Source organism: Triplophysa dalaica, chromosome 2, assembly GCF_015846415.1.
Source record: "Triplophysa dalaica isolate WHDGS20190420 chromosome 2, ASM1584641v1, whole genome shotgun sequence".
Taxonomy (NCBI): Eukaryota; Metazoa; Chordata; class Actinopteri; order Cypriniformes; family Nemacheilidae; genus Triplophysa; species Triplophysa dalaica.
The window spans coordinates 14,711,585-14,727,702 of NC_079543.1; the positions used below are offsets into that span (position 1 = coordinate 14,711,585).

Genomic DNA, 16,118 nt, shown 5'->3' on the forward strand with positions numbered 1-16,118 from the left:
AAGTAATATGTCAATTGATTGCCCAGTCAGTAAAAACCAGGCTTTAAGGGGTCATATGACATGGCTAAAACGAAATTTTTGTTTGTGTAAGATGTAATGCAATGTGTATACACGGTTTAAGGTATTTTTCTCATACCGTGAATGTTTGTATCTTTTCTTTGCCCTGCCTCTCTGAAATGCGGTGATTTTTTACAAGGCTCATTGCTCTGAAGAGCAAGGTGTGCTATGATTGGCCAGTTAACCAGTGCGTAGGGATTGGTCGACTACTGCATGCATGTCACGGAAATGAAACTCCTCTTACCATATTAGAATATCAGGTTCCAAAGATATTGTACTGACAGGAACGCACACATTACTTGTGTGCACATTTGGGAGGTCTTAGTCAAATCATACCACGAACTGACGTAGATTTGTGGGGGTATGGTTACACAAGGCATATAAGGCAAGTCTGAGCATTCGCTTTCAGATGAATGCATCTTTTTTCTGACACTTCAATTTAGCAATTCTGTGTGTCTAATTCATGCATGGGCAACTTATAACACACCAAAGACACAGAAAAAACACGTATTCGTGCCAAATGTCCCCTTTAAGTCTCAAAATCGAATTATGAGAAATGAAAATTGAAATTTCATAATAATCATGAATTATCACTATGATTTCAAACTTTGGCATGGACTTAGTCAATATTGAAGGTATAAAAGTTTTTTCTTCACATTACATGTTCTTTACAAGTACAGTATTGCGGCTGAGACGATCTTTGGACTGAGTTGCATAGATGTAATGCTTCGGAATCGAGATTTTTGCTGTTGCTAAAAAGTTACGACTCTGCAAACTTTTCAAAGTTGACCCAAAAATGTATCGGAGGCTGTAATCCGGTCACTGCTCGATTAATCGATACGACACTTGGTACGTGTCAACTACACCTCGGAATGGGAGTCCTTGCCAAAATGAGGAACAGCGCCACCTATGGGTTGCGAGATTTGAAAGTTATATTTTTGCCTCTAGCTTTTGAAATGTTTGTTAGAAAATCGTGATCTCTGTGTCTACGGATTCCTCAATAATGCAATGTAAGTTGCTTTGCATAAAAGCGTCAGCCAAATGCTAAATATATTTAATGATGAAAGTCATAAACGATGCATTATAAGTCATTCTGAAATGATTGATTTGGGTGGGCCCCACTATAATGTTTAAACAGTTGACCCATGTAAATTAACCTAAACAGATAAATGAAGTGACTGGTAACAGAGCTACACTGTACACAAGGATAAAATGTAGATTAATGATAACAGCACAGTGACCATATGACAGACAGGTCAAAAAATAAATTTTTAAAGTGTTCATTTAGAAACTTCCCCCTCAATGCCATAAAACAGCTAATGGCAGCTAAAAAACAAACGGTATTCTTGGTACTCTGAAGGGAGGGCGACTGACACACCAACTGATGATGGTGGTTACTTGAGATGCAAGTATTTGCACTACCCAAAACAAAGAACTATTAATACACATCAAATATATTTCCCTTGCATGCCACTATTTCTCTGCATCCAACAAAAACACTGGAAATCCCATATCTCCCCCATCAGCCAACAAGAGGTCTTCAGAAGGACTTGTGACATTAAGTCACATGAAGTCCTGAGGTTACAGGATTTTGGATGACATGGATGAAGAATCGAATGTGAAGGTGAGGGACTCACCTAAATAGCTGCTGGCAGGAACAGGCACCAGGTCTGGGTCAAGTCGGCTTTCGTCTCCAACCTCATAGGGCCCATCGTCATATATTCCATTTTCCCACAGAGAGCTGTTTTTCTGCTCCACCCGTACCACTCCTGACATACATCCAAGTAAGTGATGGGAAAAGATTTGTGTGAAGGGTTGGATGATATGAAGAATGAAAAAATGATTTAGTGAAAAGCAAAAAAGGAGTGGGTTAAACAGAATAAGTCAGATGAATTTAACCAATTGTTGACTGTAGCCTTTTTTGTGGCCAGCCACAAATAAATATGCCATCTAGTTTTAGGCTGGATTTTCACTTAATAATTTTGTATTCTTTTTTTTATAGAGCTTGTAAAAGTTACACTCCTATACATAGCAAAAACGAGATCTATACTCCAGCAATACCTTTCCAGTTGTAAGCTCCTGGTGCCCCAAACACCAGATAGTGGTAGTCCTTCGTGAATGTGGCAGACAGACCCTGCTGACACACACCAAAACGCTCGTGTCCTCTGGTCCTACCATTACAGAACATCCAGTCACCTCCATCTTCATCTGAGCCTTCGTTAATTTTCAAGTCTTGACTTAAGACATAGCAACGCCCTGTGATGTCACGCAGTTCTTGTTGTGAACCCACATAAAAGCGTCGCTGGTAGCGATGTGCACAGACCTAAAGACCAATAACTCAGTGTTAAATGTAGTTCTAGGAAACAAAATCAATTTGAAGCGGTATAAATTGATATGGGATCATTATAATTTTTGACTCTCGTAGAAGAGGGGCCAAGCCCCTTAGGGGCCATGGCAACTACTGCTTCTGTTGGTATTATTAGGGGCCAAGCCCCGAATGGGTATAGCCACTTTTGTTCTTGTAAAAACTATTATTATTCTTCTTCTTCTTCCCCCATGCTGTTGCTCAAAAGTTACGACTCCAAAAACGTTTCAAATTTAACCCAAAAATGTATTGGAGGCTGTAATCCGGTCACTGTTCGATTAATCGATACGACACTTTGTACGTGTCACCTACACCTCGGAATGGGGGTCCTTGCCAAAATGGGGAACAGCGCCACCTATGGGTCGCAAGATTTGAAACATGTATATTTTGCCTCTAACTTTTGAAATGTTTGTCAGAAAATCATTATCTTGGTGTCTACGGATTCCTCAAATGTGCCGGATCGGTGAGTATGATAATGTCATGTTTGAACGATCGACTCGTCTGCCACTTTGAAATGTGTCATAAACCGCAATATGTTTTAAACCGTGTGATATATCGCCACCAAATTTGACATGTGTCACCAATTTATAGTCCCAAACGTACCTGGAAGTTTCAAGACAGCATCACCAAGTGTTCGTGAGATATTGCTTTTTTATTATCTTTGAACGGTGCTGTATAAAGCAAGCCAACTGAGTGGCACACTTGATAAATTCACAAGTCTCCACTGCAAGAGGTTTGCACCTCGTATTGCGCATTTATACATTTGAATTTGCAAGTATGTAGTGCAACTATGTCAACAAACAAAATGTAATGTCATTTGTTATATAATATAATGTTATACGTAATGTAATGTTATATAATAAAATAAAGTGCGATGTACGTAGTGCAAGCGGTTTACAATTCATGTAAATACACGTAAACAGAAACAATTACACTCTGTCTTTCATTGTCACTTCTGACATCTGTCATCAATTTTCGTGAGATATTACTGTTTTAAAAAAAATGTATTAAGCTCTCCTCGGGATGCTGGGTCAGGAATGTCGACTGAGTGGCACACTTGATCAATTTGCAGGTCTCCGTTGTAAGAGTGCGCTGGTTTTAACCTATTGTCGTGCATTTATACATTTGAATTTGCAAGTATGTGCACAAATAGCGCAAGTATTTGTAACAAACAAAATGTAAAGTCATTTTAGTAATGAAATAAAATAAAGTGTGATGTAAGTAGTGCAACTTAAAGTGGTTTATAAAAGTGGTCTCTAACACAGGGGGACCCAGAGGTTAAAATTGTGTGCAGCAGTATCCAAGATACTTCAAATCCAACCCATGAGCTTCTCTCTTTTCAGACGGGTCCAGGTCATTGAAAGCTGTTGCCTGGTATCAAAAACTAGGAGACAGCCTTTTAGCTCTAGAAACTGCTTCACAGAATGTTCAAAAAACAGTACTACTTACAAGCTTGATCCAATATTAAAAGATGGATTGCTAAGAGTAGGAGGAGTGCTGTTAGAGGCAGCAATGTCTGAGAGCAAAAAACATCCTGGGCGGTTTCCCAGACAGGAATTAGACTAGTCATAGATTTAAATAAATGCTAGAGATAAGATTAGATAACTTTATTAATCCATGTGAGGGGAAATTCATTCCCCACAATTTCACAATACAAAGGACACAGTAAACAATGGACATCAATACATACAAGATACAAAAATTATATTACATCATTAAAAAACCTGACAGCAGTGGGTATAAAAGACCTTCTAAAACGCTCTGTAGAACACTGGGGCATTACCAATCTAATACTAAATGTGCTCTTAAATCCACTAAAAATACAATTACTTGGATGATCTCCATAAAACAGAATAACTTTTAATTTTGCCCTTGTTTTAAAGGGAACCAAATCAAGAGGGGACTTGTTTATATATATTATCCTGTCTTGTTTTCCCCATTGTGGGTTTTGTTTTGCCCTTTTCGTATAGTCTTGTCTGTACATTAAATATCCTTGTTTACCCCTACCATCTCCTCCTGTATCTGTAGTATCAGGTTAACTACTGGGGTAGGAACCTTGTGTAGGTATCTGTATTTTTTAATTATTATTACTTAATCAAAACAATCCAACTGTTTAAATGATATTACTTGGAATGCACACTAAAAAACAAATAATGATAAATCAACAAAAACGGAGTTATCTGTTTTTGCAAATTAACTCTTTACATTTACTTCAAGGTGCTCTGTTCACACAACAGCTCACAGTCACAGCTCTAATCTTAACATGAATGAACTGTCAAACTGATTTAAGTTCAATTTTTACAGATAGGTTGCATTGTAACAACAACATAAGGTGTGATACTATCTGCAATGTTGTACTTGAAACCAAATGCAACACTCACAAGCGTACAGTATGTTACGCAAAAAATCTGGCGTTGCATTGTGGCATTTATGAACAATTGTAGACTATCACATTATACTGTAGCGCAGCTATTGTGCAGATAGATCGGTTGTGCAAAATATTACGAACCAGTTTGCAATCAGCTACATGAATTCATTAGCACATTTAACTTTATGGCGAGTGAAGGGTGACGTGGCAGACAACTAGTTGTCCAGTATGATTCCTTTTACACATCAGGGCTTCTTTGTAAATGCGGTGATAGCGGTTGTCACAGTGTGTTAACGCACTTACCCGATATTATGTTTCTTGTGTCGGCTCCGTTCCATTCGAGGCAAACTAACCAGCGCCCCTTTAAAGCCTGGCTCAGACTATAGGATTCTCGGCCAGATTTTACCCCGATTTCCCCCTCCCGAGAATCTTTGAAAAAATCGGGCCTAGAAACGCGATCGGGCCCGAGAATCGGCCCAGATTATCACGGAATACGAGGCGTTCACGTCGAATCTTAGAACTCCCGATCTGCTCCGAGAGAAATCTTAGCCGCCCCGATCATATCAAACATGTTTGATATTTAGGATTTTAAATCGGGCTGATGACGTTGGTACTTTCGCTACAGCCAATGAGTGACAGATCTGAAAGTTGACGGAGATGACTGACAGGCCTTTAAAAATGTCAACCGCAAAAGCTCCTGCAAGGGTACGTTGTACAGCGGAGATGGAGGAACAACGTGTGGCAACAACAGGATTGTCTTTATAATTTATCCTCAAAAACATACCACAACAGCATAGATAAGGAAAAGAGCTGCAGGGAGAAGTCGCGTCGGTTTTAAATGTACCGGGTAAATTAACTGCTAACGCGCAGCTTGTAGTTTCGTTCAACAGATTGTTATTTGTCTATAGGCACACATGCATGCGTTTATGTTTTTGTTTTTTTGCTTTATCTTATAACCACGTTGGCATTCATCTTTATTCTCGGCAGTGACAATTGTTTTCTTCCGTTATTTATTAACATTAAATGTAAGCTACTCGCCCAGAGCACAGTCATAACTTCAGCCCTAGTAAAAAATCATATAGCACCATCTGCTCAAAATATGATCCCGCGGCTTTAGACTGACAGACAGAGAATCATTCAGAGCGACAAAGACTCAGAATTCCAGTATTGAATGTTACACACCTTGCTACAGTTTTGCTACAATAAAGTATAAATCCCTTGCTACTAATTGCTACAGAAACATTTGCTTTTCACCGCGGATACGCTGTTGTAGCCCTACAGTTAAAACGGTACAGTTACACTCTAGACCTGTTGCATAGTCGCTGCATTTCTTTCATCTATCGTGGAAATACACTTTTTTCATAATAGGACAAATAGATCACGTGAAATTAACTGTCGCGAAATGTCGCTTTGTTTACTTCTGTTTCCCGGTGAGATGACTTAAGAGGCGTCCTCTGGTATGATAATCTTAATATTATCCTGTATTTAGGTGTCTTAAAATGTCTTTTGATGTGCAATTATGATATCAAAAAATCCAATCAATTAATTTTTAATTTTGCACTTGCTACATTTAGTCTTATTTATAAACACAACTTTACCCCCAACGTTTTCTTCTCTGGACATTTCACATTCATAAATGCAAGTTTACAAAGGGCAACCTAATTTTGTAGTGCTTGAAAAAGAGATTCAAATTTAGATGTAATGCCAGGTTTAAGATTTTACATAAGAGAATCTGATAAGATTCTCCTTATGTGTGAGCTGCAACCAGAATTTCAAATCTGTCAGGATTTTAAAACTCCTGTAGTCTGAGCCAGGTTTAGGATTGTACATAAGAGAATCTGGCAAGATTCTCCTTATGTGTGAGCTGCAACCAGATTTAAAATCTGTCAGGATTTTAAAACTCCTGTAGTCTGAGCCAGGCTTAACTGTTGCTTAGTGAGGGTTGTGTTGAAATAAGTCAGAAATGCTCACTTGAATTGCTGCATAATTTGACTACATCTTATACTGATTGAGTTGAGTATGTGAGCTCAATCTGCGCAGCATTCAAAACATAACCCACAAACTGGCTAGTGATTTAAAATAGTTATCACAGCACCTGGACATGATTTTCATAATTTTCAAAAGCGGATCTACACAAATCACAAGAATGACCCAATTTGTATCCAAACGGTGAATTTCGCTGAAAGGAGTTAAGTTAGCATTCCTGCATAAAATACAGCATTTTACTACATTATTAAAAGTTGCCAACATGGGAAAATGGGACATTTTATCCCTAATAAAACATACAAATTAGATTGTACAGATTAAGAAAATTTAACCACATCGTTAAATTACAATGAATTGCCATGAGATCTTTGTAGTCAGATTCAGTAGTTCCCAGCCCTGGCCCCCTCGCCCCCTCCCCAGAATGTTTTAGATGTCTTCATGGAAAACCTGATACTACTCATCAGATCTGCTCAAAATGTTGGTCAGTGTGTTCATTAATTAATCTCCCTAATTAACGCAATAACCAGATGATGATTTGAATCAGATGTTTTATGTAGGAAGACATCGAAAACATTCTGGAAGGGGGGACCGAGGACCGGGGTTGGTAACCACTGCTCTAGATTATCTATCTTCTCAAAAATGTTTTACACATACATTTAGTCATTAAACAGAGTGTCTAGGCAGCATTTTCCAAAAAATAAAGATGTATTTCGTCTTGTCTTGCCTTATTATAAGTTCCAAAAAATTACATCAAACAGTTTCAACTTGACCTTTTTGTGAATTAAGAGACATAAAGACAGGACAGTTAGATAATTTATTGTAAGTTGCCCATTAAACCCAAATACACACAAGAACACAATCTATGACTCTTACCAATATTTTTCCTCCAGGTCCTTGGCTCTTTACATTAACTCCCATCCACTGGTTCTGCTTATTTTCAGTTTTCACATTTTCTATGGGCAAACATAAAAATCAGGGCTCTTAATAGATAAACATTTTAATTCTGATTAATCAGAATCACCTTTTTGTGTGATTATTCACAATTATTTGCATGCTTATCATGAAAGTGTATAGAATAATGCTTATCGTGAAAGTGTATAGTAAGAATATTCCATTTATCTTGTTTAACAAATGTATTTCTTCATTATTTATATGCCACAAAGTAAACCATCAGACTGAAGAAATTTACGCCCCCACTCTCCACTTAAGGAGGATCTTCGTGAAGACCCGTGGAGACGGGAACAGACCGAAAGGGAGGACTCTGTACTGATATGCCCGACCCTCGAACGCGAACCGTGGGAATGGCCGGTGTCGAGGGGGATAGAGACATGAAAGTAAGCATCCTTCAGCTCTATTGCCACAAACCAATCCTGACACCTGGTAGATGTCAGGATGCGCCTCTGCGTGAGCACCCTGAACGGCAGCTTGTGAAGGTGCTTTGTTCAGGGTACGTAGACCTATGGGGCACAACCCACCGTCTCTTGGGAACGATGATGTGCGGGTCGTGACCCACTGAACATCTTGGTTTTGAGGGATGAACTCGATGCCTGTTTTGCCAGAAGGGTGGTGATCTATACCCGAAGTACGGAGGCATCCCTGCCTCTGACAGAGGGAGAAATGATGCCCCGAAACTTGGGAGAGTCTCTGGCATACTGGATCGAGTAACCAAGACGGACCGCCCTCCTTAGCCAGCGAGACAGTGTGGGGAGCTCTCGAGCTCCCAGGGACTGTGACAGAGTGACCAAGGGGACGGTCTGCTTCATCATTCCCACAGGGGGTGGTTCGTCGTCTGGCGGAGCTAACCGTCTGTCGCGGGGGTCCCCGGAGGGAAAGTTGGCTTCGCCTTTTTGCCTGCCTGGCTGGACAACGGCACGCACTGTCGGTCAGAGAGTGGTGACAGCTGTCGCATGTGTACGACCTCACGCCTCGCCAGGGTGTGAGGTTGGTTCGCCGAGCACAGTCCAGTGGAGTGTGCGATCAGCTGCAAGTAAACCCGGGGAGAACAGAAAAACTCTGGGAGTAAGTAGGCGCCAGGCCCTGTAAAGGTTTTGAGGCAGGAGTCGTCCCGTACCGACCGATCAGAGCCATGGCTGTGAAGGTTGGGCCCGACATTGTTCTCCCTGGGGTCTTCCCGTCAGTGTCCCTTCTCGTGAGAAGTTTGCTGACGGGGTGTAGGTTTCCCCCTCGACCCCTGCTTCCGGGGTGCCGCCTCTGGAGGCACAGGAACCGGAGCCGATGTCGAAGGGGTCCTGGGTTGCCGGGAAGCAGACGTCACGCGGGATCTCGGAGGCCTCTAGGCTCAGATACCTTATGCAGCGATCGTGTCCATCCCCCTCCTCGATGAGGGTGCCGCACCCAAGACAACAGCGGGACATGCCGCGCTGGAGAATGCTCAGTCCTGAAAAGGACCTTTTTAGAAAAAATCTCTAACACCTCCGGAACCGTCGAGACGCCCAGGGGAAGGTCGCTGCAGGTAGGGACGATCCGCTGCTCTACGTAGTAGATCCGGCAATTTAGAAGAAGAATTCATTGAATTTGTTCTGTTTGTAGTAATAAGCGAAGGCTCTGAAGAACAAAAGGTAAATGAATTCCTTTTATACCGGACATCCGGGGGCGGAGCCCGGCATGCAAATTGTATTCGCCAAATTTCATTGGCCTTTTCTATAGTAGTCAGAGTTGATTGGTTCTCAAGGGCGAACCCCCATCTGTCGTTCTCAACACAACGTCGAGAGACCGAGAGAAAAGGAACCCCTTTTTAATAGAGATATGTTAATAAGTATGTTGCATATTAAATACGCACAGTCCTGGAGGCCACCTTATTGTTTTGGTGATAACAATGGCATCATTTCCTTAAGCGTGCACTTCGAAACATGGTTCAAAAGTTTTTCTTCTCAGTCCCCCAAAAGGCTGCTGTCATCTCGCAAACAGCGAAAATTCATGAAAAGTTTTAGTTGTAAATAGTGTTGTGACTAAGAGGGACAGGTTCTTTGCCAAAACAAGAGGCTCAAAACACAACTTTAAAGATATTTGTTATTATAAGACAAATAAAAATATTATTTGTGTAAATGTATTTTTTTATTTAAATTAATTGCATACGTTAATTGGTTAATGTTGACAGCCCTAATAAAATATATAATTTAACAAAACATTAAAGTAACTCATTAAAATGTGTCATGTTTTTGCGTGTTTTACCATCATTGTCAAACGTCACTCGTTGACATGAAGAGCTGACAGAATTTATGTCACAACTGTACATGCCTCCTGTAAACTGTGACTTCTGATTGGTCAGTGCCTTAGCTTTTGGGGCACCTACCAATAACCTGTAAAGCAACAAAAAAAAGTTTGACATTTTATAAATTAGGGTGTTAGATCCTTAACCTTTTCTTACAGTCAATCAATGTTGTATCGATGCCGACCTATCATCTCTGATTGTTATATTGAAAGGCTAGTGTAATATTGACTAATTTGCATTAGTCATTCGGCTTGTTTCTTTAGACCTCAAACTTCAAGCGTGAGTTCAAACTGAACCGCATAGTTTTCCCTTCACTTTCGTTTTCATGTGTAGTGCCTGAGACCGAACAGACATGCATTAACTAGTTATATTATATTCTATTATATTCTAACTAGTTTCTTAAATATAACAACAACACCCCTCACCCAACCTACCGACAATCTGCAACTAACACATAGGCGCAGGACCAGATCTCTGGTGACCATAGCAACCCACACCAAACCATCAAGATTAGAGTATTTTACGACCGAATGGAATGTAGGGAGATGAACTCTCTATACTCACGTTGGGGACAGACATACAGTCTTAAATACATATATAGAGAAATGTACATATATTCATTTATAACCTTACCATGAACTGATGTTCTTGTTGTTTTAAATATTAATCCAAAGTAATTTGAGTAAAGGTGTGTATAACTACTAAAATTATTAGATCTGTAGGAACTCATTTAACCAAGATAAAATGTAGATCATGTTTGGAGTCTATGAGGTGTGTTTTGATAACTCTTTTCATATTAGTTTTATTGAACTCTTAGAAGTTTTCTTAGTGAACATCCAATCAGCTTTCACATGCAAAACACCATGTGGAAGACAAAGACATTTACATTTATGCATTTGGCAGACGCTTTCATCCAAAGTGACTTACAATGCATTAACCTATACATTTTTACTTAGGTATGTGCAATGGGATCAAACCCCCAATCTTGCAGAGTAAACGAAATGATCTTACCCCTGATCTACTTGAAATATAATTAACTTTCCCTCCAAAGGTGCAATCTCCTGATTGGTTCAGTCACATCTGTAGGATCTGACATCCTTACAGCTTAAAGGAGACCACAGTCTCTTCCGTTCAGGTTTGTTCTTTCTCTCTTCTTGTGTTTTGCTTTTCTTTTTGTTCGGGTTAATGTCCTTGCCACCTCTACAAGGGTAGAACTATTTCTAAAGGATGGCCTTCATCTTTGACCCACAAATTTGTGCCAGACTGCGGCCTCGTTTGTCCAGATAGAGATCCTCGCATAAAACTGGTTATCTCTGATCACTTCCAGCCAATATCAACTGGAGCCTCAACAAACTGCACCAGGAAACTTTTTTTGATGGGCAAGACATGCAAGTATCATACTTATTCTTATTAATGGAAGATTAATTAGTATCAACCATCGTCCGAAAAGAAAAGGTACAGTTTTTTTCACCTATTAAACAGGAAGATTTAATTAAACTTATTGCAACATCCAAACCGACAACATGCTTATTTGACCCCGTTACCACTTAATTATTAAAACAGTTACTACCTGTTGCAATTGAGCCCATTTATAACATTATCAACACTTCAATTAATCTAGGCCATGTCCCAGGACCTTTTAAGCTTCTTCGGATCTTATCAAAAAAACAAACTTGGACCCTAATGAATTTGGAAGCTATAGACCGTTCCCTTTCTGTCGGTCTCTCTACGTTGTGTTGAAACGACAGATGGGGTTCGCCCTTGAGAACCTATCAACTCTGACTACTTTTAGAAAAGGCCAATGAAATTGAACATCCGGGCTCCGCCTCTGGATGTTCGGTAAAAAAAGGAAGCCTGCGTGCTTCTTTCATTCACCTTTTGTTCTTCAGAGCCTTCGCCGGATTCTCATAACGGGGTACAGCCTTCCTGCGGCGACTTTCCCCTGGGCATCACGGCGGTGCCAGAAGTGTTCGAGATCTTTCTAGAAGAGCATATTTTGCCATGTCCCGCTGCTCTCTGGTGCAACACACTCATCGAGTAGGGGGACCGACACGATGTCTGCCTCGGGTGTTGGGTTCTCCAACAAGTTGAGGCAGCCGTTGTGGATACGTCCTGCCCACACTGTGGCCGGATGACGATTCAGACATTGCGTCACGGGCGGCTGTCTTCGCCCGGGAACTAGCCGCCAACTCGTGTTGCTCCTCGTTTCGTGAGAGCAGTGGCTATGGCTGTCTTTTTCCTCAATCAAGTTTTCGGAATCGGCGCGTGATGATTAGATGTCCCTTGCAACATTGGAGGGTGACTGACTGGGATTTTTTCACCCCGATAATTCCTTGAAGCTCCCTCCTTCGGGGGGTCGAGATAAGGAAAAGTTGGACGTCGAAAATGCCGGCCATGCTTTCCCGGGCCGCCGTGAGCATGGGGCAGTGGTGGACGCACTGCCCCTCTCCCAACGATCGCGGCTGGATACGTGGTACCCCCGGTTTTGTGTGTGGCTCCAAGCTGCCGTCAGGATGGTTACGCAGAAGTGCATCTCGACGTGTCCGGATGTCAAAGATGGGTTCATGACAATTTACCTGAGCGACACTTACTTTCATGTCTCGATTCTAGAGAAGAGGTCGGGCATGTCAGTACAGAGTCCTCCCTTTCGGTCCGTCCCTTCCCCACGAGTCTTCACGAAGATCGTGGAAGCTGCCCTCACTCCCCTCAGGGACAGAGGTGTGCGGGCACTAAGCTATCTCGACGAGGCTCTTTAGAGATATGTTATGTGAACACAGGGACATTACTCTGGCACGCAGATAGATTGGGACTACAGGTCAACCGAGAAAGAGGCTCTCCCCCGTGCAGAGCATCCTCTTCCTTGGTAAGGAACTCAACTCTGTCTCCATGTAGCGCGTCTGACTAAAGAGCGCACTTAGTCCGAGTTGAACTGTCTGGAACATTCCAAGCAGTCAGCGGTCCCTCTGAAGAGGCTCCTGGGACACATGGCATCCTCGACGGTTATGGTACCCCTCGGATTGATTCACAAGAGACCGCTCCAAACACTGGATACAGAGTAGAGTTCTGAGGAAAGCGTGTCACACCAGCAGCAGGTGGATGTTGATTACGCCCCTCTGCCGATGCACCTCACACTGCCCCGCCTGCGCTGGCATATCAGTGCCTAGAGTTGTACACGCGCTGGTCCGGTAGACGCTCACCCCCTGCCCGTCGGGGGGCGAGAGACCCGGGACGAGGAGCCCACGTCCATGCAGCCTCCCAGAGCTGTCGTACGAACGACTCACCCGATGCGTCCTCAGCAGGTGATCCGCTCCCTGCAGGCTACACATATCCCAGGCAATCGGAACCAGACAGCCGACGGCTCTCTCGTCAGTCGACACCTTGCAGAGAGTGGCGACTCCACCTGGGCGCACCCCAGCACTCTGGAAGCTGTTAGGGAAGGTTCAGGCGCCTCTCTGAACACCAACCATTACCCGCCTTGGCACTCCCTCTGAGGCCTCCCTCGGCAAGGAGGCCTTGGCGAACAGCTGGCTGTGTGACAAGAGAAAGTACACCTTCCCCCCCAGTTAACCTCATTGCACACGCCCTGTGCAGGGTCAGGGAAGAGTAGCATCAAGTACTACTAGTTGCGCCCGACTGGCCCAACCAGACTTGGTTCTCGGAGGTAATGTTCTTGACAACAACTCTCCCCTGACCGATTACCCTGACGAAAGACCTGCCCTCTCAGGGGAAGGGAACGTTATGGCATCCCAGGCCAGACCTCTGGAGCCCCCATGTCTGGCCCCTGGACATCACTCAGGCTTGGGCCCCTGCCACCGGGCAGCAATGTGCCTATGAGTTGCACCCTTTCTCGTCCCGGTAATCTTCTTGTGGAAAAGACCCACGGAGGTGCTCGGTCGGAACGTGCTGTTCATAAGGTAATGGAGACTAACCTTTACCCCTACAAACTGAAAGTGTTTGTAGCGTCTGCTCATCACTACTCAGTGGTGGAAAGTCCATAGGCCAGCACGACCTGATCAAAGATCCTTGAAGGCGGACCCGCCTCGATCGCGCTCCATACACGGGTGGCAGGCCTCCCAGGCCCTTTGAGCCCTCAGAGAGGCCGCTCTTCCTCAGCACGATGAAGACGCTTTTCCTGTTGGCGCTCGTCTCCAAGAGGGTAGGGAACATACAAGCATTTGACCACATGTAGGACTGGCAGCCGGCTTGGCGTAGGCCTGCGAAGGCACCGTTCCACCCTCCCAGTAGGTTGGATCAGTGTGATACATAGCCTCCCCTCTTTCCCACCCCATGTGGTAAAGAACAGGCATTCCATCCATCACTAAGCAAGCACCCCCTGCGGGCGGGCTGGGCAGAGCAGCCTTGCCCCTTAGGCCGGGATTCCATATGAGTTAGCGTATTACTCTAACCGGACCTAGTGCTACCGGACGACTGTAACACCCCCCCTTGGGTTGTGCCGTCAACCCTAAAGACCTAGGCACAAAATCAACCTTCTTCCACCTTAGAAATTGTAGTGGAGTAGGCGGGGCGAGACCCTGAGTCAAGGCCGGTGAGTGATTGTTAATGAGCGTCAGCCGAAGGGCGTCCGCCAGTGGCTGCCCGAAGCTTCGGTGGGATGGGGACCTTTGCTGCTGCGCCCCTGGGTCGAGGTGGGGTGGTTATCGTCCAAGCGGGAGTGGGGGGAGTTGCGTCCGTCAGCCCAATGGGGAGGAGTAGGCGGCGGGAGTGCCGAGTGCGGCCACTGCCTGCCAGAGGCTGCAGCCTGCGTGCGTCCGTCCGCCCAAGAGGGAGGTGCAGGGAACGGGGATCTCGCCCCGACTTCCCGCTAAAGGAGGAGCCACCGCCGGCCACCAGGGGGCAGACGATCGAGCCGTCCACCGAGCACCCAGGGTCACTGCAGGGCACCGTGAAGGAGAGTACCCCGGCTGGTTGAGGACTGAGCGACAGCATGTCGGGGAACCTGACTATTTTTTTTTCCCTCTCTCTTTCAAGTCGCTCTGAATGCTCCCATCTCCGTTGTCTCCTCTCGTCGCTATATACCCAAAGGGGAAAGGTAATCCAAGACTGGGAGAGCCTCCCGAGGGAGGGGGGGAGCAATCACAGTCTCGGGGGTACCCCCGGTCTGTGAGGGGCGATGAGGGTATGCAGTGGAGTATTCCGTGATTCGAGGCCGGTGAGTGAGTGTTAATGAGCGCCAGCTGTGCCAGACCGGTCTCGTGTCACGGTGGCGATCGGGAGCATAAGAGAACGAGCAACCAGACCATCGACGAGAGAGGACCAGGCCCAAACATGTTTTACGTTTGTATGTAAGTTCTTTTGTTCGGCAGTCTACCGAGAGGTGGATGCCAACATTTACTTTAGTGTTTTTGTAATAGTTTAGTTCATCAAGTTTGTTCTATTCTCTGGCAGTCGGCCGTGAGGGGCTGCAGGCAGTCTTTGTAGTTTGTTATTATTTTGATTAAAAGTTTATTTAAATGTCTGCCAGTTCCCTCCTCCTTCCTTCCTTTAATTGAACCTTTCTATAGAAATGTTGCCAAATTACGAAATATTTTATGTGTTGCAGACGCAGAAAAGCTTATTCATGCATTTGTGACCTCAAGACTTGACTATTGTAATGCTATACTTAGTGGTTGTCCTGCATAGTCAATGAACAAACTACAGTTAGTTCAGAATGCAGCTGCCAGAGTTCTAACCACGTCAAGAAAATATGATCACATAACCCCAGTTTTACCATCGCTTCACTTTCTACCCATTATGTATCTTATTGATTTTAAAATTATTTTAATTACTTACAAAGCCTTAAACGGTTTAGCTCCTACCTACCTAACAGAGCTTCAATCCCATTGCAACTCATCACACTCTCTAAGATCTCAAAACTCAGGACTTTTGATAATAGATAGAATAACTAAAACCACCAAAGGGGGTTGAGCTTTCTCATACATAGCACCTAAACTCTGGAATAGCCTTCCTGATACTATTCGAGGGTCAGACACACTCTCCCAATTTAAATCTAGTTTAAAGACACATCTTTTCAGCCAAGCTTTCACCTAATGCATAGTTAATGAACCGCAGCTACGCCAATTATTCTCTTTCTGCCTCCGGAGAAATTCCGC

General features: G+C 43.7%; 1 protein-coding gene across 2 annotated transcripts in view; it reads right to left on the reverse strand.

Moving 5' to 3' along the window:
* Positions 1-16,118, reverse strand: part of itga6b (integrin, alpha 6b) — a 118,162-nt gene that overhangs the window by 70,965 nt on the left and 31,079 nt on the right. For both annotated transcript variants that reach the window (XM_056763722.1, XM_056763730.1), the window contains exons 2-5: positions 9,969-10,096; positions 7,650-7,729; positions 2,119-2,380; positions 1,695-1,826 (exon numbers count right to left, since the gene is read on the reverse strand). In XM_056763722.1, coding sequence (XP_056619700.1) covers positions 1,695-1,826; positions 2,119-2,380; positions 7,650-7,729; positions 9,969-10,096 — 602 coding nt within the window. The remainder of the gene's footprint in view (positions 1-1,694; positions 1,827-2,118; positions 2,381-7,649; positions 7,730-9,968; positions 10,097-16,118) is intronic.